Here is a 7,225-nt window from a genome sequence, read left to right on the forward strand (position 1 = left end):
CACAAGTGCAAACTGTGTTTATAAAACATCTATGGTCCGAATAATGTTATAGTGAACGTTTAAGTTCCCACAATTTGATGATATAGTATTTGTCCACAAGGTGAATTTTCTATGTACCAGTGACCTTTAGACCTTGAGTTTTGACCCATGATTTTCAAAAAGTTAATCAGATCTAGTACTTTATACATATTACCTATTATAAAAGTTCGGTCATTATGCATTCATCCTGTATTGAGATATCGTGGCCACAGAGTTGGGGAAGATTTTCTATGTACCAGTGACTGTTTGACCTTCAAAAAGTTAATCAGATCTAGTACTTTATACATATTACCTATTATAAAAGTTTGGTCATTATGCATTCATCCTGTATTGGGATATCGTGCCCACAGGGTTGGGGAAGATTTTCTGTGTACAAGTGACCTTTTGACCTATGACCTTCAAAAAGTTAATCAGATCTAGTACTTTATACGTATTACCTATTATAAAAGTTTGGTCATTATGCATTCATCTTGTATTGAGATATCGTGCCCACAGGGTTGGGGAAGATTTTCTATGTACCAGTGACTGTTTGAAATTCCAAAGTTAATCACTTCTAGAACTGTGTAGATTGTGTACCTGTTGTATAAGTTTGGTCAAAATCAATCCATCAAATTTTGAGACTGGGATAGATGGACGAACAGGCTGACAAAGGAAAACCAAAATATCCTACTCTACGATGCTTTGTAGTGGGGGTATAAAAATTTTAATACATCAATTGGTTGTTACAAACACATCTGTTTCTGTGAAATATTGACACATCACTGGTTTCTACAGACGAAGTTACAAGAAAATCGTTATATTAGATCTTACTAACATTATTCTGACAATGTTTACCAAAAGAATAGATAATAATAAAAGGACCTTTCAATGTTTTGCTTCATTTGTAATTGACCGTTACACTTCACAGAAATTTTGATTACTACATAGATGCTAGATTTGTGACTAAATTAACACAACTTTTGTAGAATAAATTATCCACAATTCAATAATCACTTTTAAAAAAAAGTACTGTGACCTTGGAACTTAAACTAAAAGTTGGTAAGTTCTTAGAATAATTCAAACTTCAAAAATATTATTTTTTGGAATTATTTTTTATTCCAATTTATAAAATAGTGCATAGAAACACATGAAAAAAACCCAACAAATACAATATGAATACACTGTTAAATGTGAATTCTCTTTTGATGTTGTTTAATGAGACAATCTTATTTAAAAAATATCAAACTCATTTATTTAGGAAAAATCTAAAATTTTTTGGTTACATTTTTGCACAAGTTATTCAGTAGAATGATATATATGACATCTTATTCTTACTGATACAAGGGTGAAAAATTAACAATACTACAACAAAAACCTAATTTCTGTACATTATTTGATTTCTGGGACACCAATAATAAAAATGAGATTATATAAACAATTATAAAGATCATTATTCAGAAGAAACACATCTAAAGGCCTTTGACCTTTACATCTTAGCTGCCACATCAAACATAGGATGAATCAAGTTAAAAACACTGAATAAATGTATAATGTATTGGTCAAACTAACATTGTTTTAGCATATACATAAATAGCCAAGACAAAACAACAAGCTGCAAAAATCCACAAATTCACATTAACTTTTTGTGCTAAATGCACAGTTATGTGCTGTAATGGTTAACAATTATAATCTATGAAATATATAAAATAAATATAGTAGTTACTTACATTTAGAGGTTTTAACTGAAACAAAACTATAAAAAAAGTTCTTTTTCACATTTCCAAAAAACAACAACAAAAAACAGTAACCTTAAGTTTGCCAAGATAATATTAAAACTAACCTTAGGCATGTCAAGATAATGTTAAAACAGTAACCTTAAGCTTGCCAAGATAATGTTAAAACAGTCTTATCTTTAGCTCTGTATGAAAATTTGAAAGCAAAACTTAAGAAAAAAGTTTTTTTTTTGCATTTTCTGTTTTTAGGATAACACTTTTCTACACAACTTCAGCTCACTAAAAGCTGGTACGAGGATGTGTATGCTGGATTTGTTGAAAACATAGTTTTGACATTGTTTAATGAAGCATCTTTGTAACTGATGTTTTACACTACCAGTATTACATGTGTGACAACTGTTATTACAGATAACCAATAAGAATTTCATTTTTTTTTATCCTATCTTTAATGTTGAAAAAGTTCTTAACAGACAATGTCTTCCAATTTCTCCTACTAGCTTCTGAATTATCACTTCAGCTTGTAGTGAGCAGAAGTTAAGGATAAAGGAAGCTATTCTCATCAATGACCTAAAACCTTTCTCAAACAAAATGGAAAATGTAAAGGAACTTCTTAAGTTATAGCCATCCAAAACTTTCCTTGGTCAAATAAATGAAATAAAATATTGTTTTAATATCAGTTCCTTTGAGCTTTTAGAATCTAAAATTTGTGGGCCATACAAAAAATAGCAAATTTAAATCCATTGTTTTTATAATATTGGGCACTGATTTTATTATAAAAATATTTGCCTTCAAGAAATAGCCACAATTAAAAACACAAATATTGCAAGTCTTTTAACACTAACAAAAAAGCCATTTTCATTATATTGTGTCATTAATAACCATGCTTCTGGAAAAATTAAATTCCCAATACTGAACATACTGACAGTATCCAATTGTCTTAATATGGCTACCATACAACAGTTTAAATATACTTGTTTCAAACATTGTTGTTTTATCGTCCTATTTGTATTGACAGAATGCTAGTAAGGAATACCCCTCCACTTTATCACTTCTCAGTTTATTCAGAGCCTTGCATCTGCCACAACACTCAAGTAAATGGTAAAATTCCATAACTTATATGGCTACAATATACACAAGTTAATTACAATTTAATTCAAACCAAAAGTTATACTGTCCTGTAAATTTCTTCAACTGATGAATGGTTTAATCTAAGATGAAAATTCAGTTAATTTGAACTAGACTAAAATATATAAAAAGAAAGATAGTAATATATTACCATTATGCACCATGTTAACACCAACTAAAGTTATCTACACACTTAACAAAAGTCAATTTCTAAAATTCCAAAAAGATCTGTTTTCTCATTAGGCTATAGTTTGTATAGCATTAAAATTCCAGAATAGTATAAGAAATATGACTTACATTATACTAAAAGAATTTAAAAAGTAAGTTCAATGTTTTAAAGCAAATTTAACCATTGTTTATCACACATGTATGTAATTCTTGAATTCGCTTCATCACATAAATTCTACTTGTCTCCTAGACCTCAAGAATTCAGAGATTAAGAATTTATCAGGATAATAAATATTTGTTTTTAGTTTTTCCTGTATAAAGTAAAAGATACACAGTTATCATAATGTGAACATAACATTAGAGATTTACCTTCCTCACTTAATATTACAAATTTCAACATTTAGAGGTGCAACACAATTAGGTAAAAAACAAGTTACAAAAACACACAATCTTCACATCCATTCTTAAAACTTGATTTACTAAAGATATACAATTTTATTTTCAAAATATGTTTATCAAGAAGCTTATCGCCATGAATCTTAATTCTTATTTGAAATAATTTTAAAACTAATATTAGATGCAGCTCATTGCCATTAGAGCTATGAAGTGAAAATTCAATCCAACAAGGTTTACTTTGCAGCAAACAACTTATGTTACTTTTAACACAAGTCAGTAGAATGTACAGAAACAATGAATATTTTCAAATGATTCTTCTAGAATAGTTTTATTTCTAATTGTTTGCTAACAGAATGAATTATATCAACCCTCTCTTCTTTTTAAGACTCATATTTAAGTGTGAAAAGATACAATGAACTGAAGAACCTCATATGTGGGAAAGCAAATATAATTTGTTAGAAAACTGTATAAAACCTGTTAAAAACTTATGACAAATAAGCACATGCATGACATAGCAGACTTTTCAATGGCTGATAAAATATGAAATAATGTTTTTCATTGATGTCTTACTCATTGGTTTGAATGTTAATATACAAGTTTATGTACGTTTCCAGTTTTTTGTAACTTCACACCCTAGTATTTTTTTATACAAATGGAAGAAATTTATATGATGAGTTACATGTGAAATAAGATTTGTGTGGACTCGGTATTTATGAAAAATCGATTTTAAGAAATTCTTAATAATCTTCATTCTCTAAACACAACTCAGCTTTCAGGAAGTGTTTGAAAACAATGAGGCTAAATTCTCACACTTGGTTAGGGACCAACATTGTTTGATATTATATACAATTGTTTTTGTTTTTCTGTAAATATTATATATATTATATAGATATAGATATATATATAAAAACCTATTTCAGCATGCACAATTGAAAATTACATATTGGACATAAAATCAAATACTACAAAAGTTTATAAACTGAAATTATGCACTCTATAAATTAAACATACATACAGTCAACCTGTTACTTAAACTCTCATACTCATTATTCTTTTTAGTAATGGAGCTTTCTTCCTAACTTTTCTTTCTTCATTGGGAAACTTGGTAGCATAGACATCAGGGTGGTTTTCTTTGAACTAAAAAAAGAACAACATATACACAATAACAGAATAAAGCAGTAACATGTTAGCATATCAAAATATTGTCAACATTATGTAGTGCTCTGCTGAGGGCCTTGGTAGACATTAAAAAAAAAAAAGGGGGACAAACCCTCACACACATATTACAACTAGTTTCAACCATACAACTATATGGTGGACACAGGTCAAGGCCAAAACTAGAAATAAAATGAATATATATGTTTTCTATCCCTTAGTTAATGTGTAAATTCTTTTCCTAATTATAGTTTTTTTCATTAGTCTCAGTTTGGACACAGTGGGACACTTAAGTTACCCAGCTTTTTCTTTTGCTGGAGTGCTTGGTTAAATGTGTTTGTAATTGGCTGCTATCCTTGTTCTTTTGCACGAAAGATAACTTGTAAACTAGTAAAAGAAACAGTTGTTTCTTTTGTCAGTGAGTCACGTGATGGCTAGGGACTGCCATGATCTTTTCACACCAGATGCCATAAACACAGAGTGCTCACTGAATGTGGGGTAGAGGGCAAACTTAGCTTTGTGTATAGTTTTGTTTTCATATTATAAGACCAGATTTGCTCCATGACATTCAGAATGCAGGCTTCTGATTTTATTTAGCCTTTTAAATTTTAATACAGTTTGAAGGCTCTCTTAAGATTGAATTACCTTTTCTTTGCATTAATGTTCATCTTCAGTGAATTGGTTTAGCATATTTTGTGTTTTAATAGAGACCTTGACTTTAAATTAAAGAGAAGTTTGTCTAAACTCATAGCTTAAGCATTAGTTGGATTTTAAGTCTAATTTTTAGTAAAATCCAAGCTTAAATTCAATTTTACACTATTTTCATTTGACTTGACATGGTTATTTTTCAATTATACTTTAGCTCATTTTCAGTTTAAATTTGAACTTGTACAACAAAAGGTTTCCTATACATCTCTTATCAGTTCAATAAATATCCACAAGAATTACTTGCCCCTTTTGTCTTGTATTGTACTGGTGACAAAAACTAATTTTGTAATTTGTGTAAACTCAGTTTTAAACATTGGTTTTAAGTGTAACATTTAATAAAATCCAAGCTTAACTTGGATTTTATTATTACTTTATTTTTCTAACTTGGAGTTATTATTCAATCTGATTTTAGCTCACTTAACTTTCAGTTTAAATTTAAACTGATAAGGGAAATTAATAAAAGCTTCTCATGTATCTCATCAGTGTGATACATATTGTTGAGAAATAATTACCCTATTGTTTTATTTGATATTGTATTGTGTTTTGTGACAATAAATATACACACCCCTTTGATTGTGAAATAAGTTAGACTAACTTTCTCATCATTGTACCATTATAATGTAAACAAAATATTTAATCTTACTAACTGATTTTTAAGTCTAGTCTACCAGTTGTTATCATTAATACTCTCTGTAAACAAGAAAGTTATTTTTGGCGAACAGCAATATGGTTAAGTTCATATGGGTTGCTACATGTACCCAACTACATTTTCTTCCATCAAGTAACTTTAATATATACTATGCTCCAATATATTAAAACAGGATCTATTCAAAATTAAATGCAAAAAAATAAAAGTATACCAAAACTTCATATAAAGCTCGGTAAGTCAACCAAACAAAGTAAAATAATGAACTAATTTAAGTCTGGTACCGATTGTGGAGAGAAAAGATACTAAAAGCTCTTGATTATAAACAACTATGAATTAACTGATGTAATTCTGTATTTAAGATTTTATGATAAATAAAAGAGTGATAAACCAGAGGTAGTATGATCTCATGATTTTGTTATTTTGATATTTAAACATAAAATATTATGCTGGTCAACTTCCTAAAAAATCATTATAAAGCTCTGAAAACTGTTGCAAATATTCAAGACATGGCCAATCAAGGTACACACACACACTCATTTTTGATAAAAATGGCTTCATAATGTTGAGTATTTTGAATTCTTTCAATACTTTATAGTACTTTTATTAATACACACACATACATATACATAGAAATTAAAATACCATCCAATAAAACAGCAACTTCTGTAAATAAAGCTATAAATAAACTTGTCTTATTTTTTTTTAGGATTTATAACAGAGAATTCAGCTACACTTAGTAATTAGCACTCAGAAATGCTTATCTTACAATTTTAGAGCTAGATATAAACTTTTATAATAATAACTGGGCATATATTTTCAGTACATTAATTAATATTTTAGGGAGAAATTATGGTGCTACTTGAAAAACTCTGGGTACAGATTTCTTACATCAATAGTTGAGAGATCTGAATAATACATAGTACCGACTTACACAACTGTTTTTGTTCACATAACACTTGAGATTATTTTGTAATTGTTCAGCATAAAACTGGGAAATTTTCCCTTTAGCATTTCTTAACAACTCATCCAAATATGGAAGCTTTACAGAACAATTAAATTAAATATTTAAATACTATTTTGAAATTTAAGTCAGAATTCTCCTTCAGAATCTACTGAATATAATTTCAAGACATACTTTAAACAAACTAATTTTATGACATGCAAGAGAGGACAGAATTCCATAAACTTGAAAAACAAATTAGAATTTTGAGTATATATATATATATATATATATATATATATAATTAATTAATTTAATATAAAGATATTAGAA

The 7,225-nt window shown here is 28.5% G+C and overlaps 1 protein-coding gene across 7 annotated transcripts in view; it reads right to left on the reverse strand.

Moving 5' to 3' along the window:
- Positions 1-734: 734 nt before the first annotated feature.
- LOC106460998 (DEP domain-containing protein 1A-like) overlaps positions 735-7,225 on the reverse strand; it is a 49,766-nt gene continuing 43,275 nt past the window's right edge. For all 7 annotated transcript variants that reach the window (XM_022387796.1, XM_022387794.1, XM_022387795.1 and 4 more), the window contains one exon: positions 735-4,577. In XM_022387796.1, the coding sequence (XP_022243504.1) occupies positions 4,470-4,577 (108 nt within the window). In that variant the 3' untranslated portion in view covers positions 735-4,469. The remainder of the gene's footprint in view (positions 4,578-7,225) is intronic.

The sequence above is a fragment of the Limulus polyphemus genome, unplaced genomic scaffold (genome assembly GCF_000517525.1).
Source record: "Limulus polyphemus unplaced genomic scaffold, Limulus_polyphemus-2.1.2 Scaffold877, whole genome shotgun sequence".
NCBI classification, from domain to species: domain Eukaryota; kingdom Metazoa; phylum Arthropoda; class Merostomata; order Xiphosura; family Limulidae; genus Limulus; species Limulus polyphemus.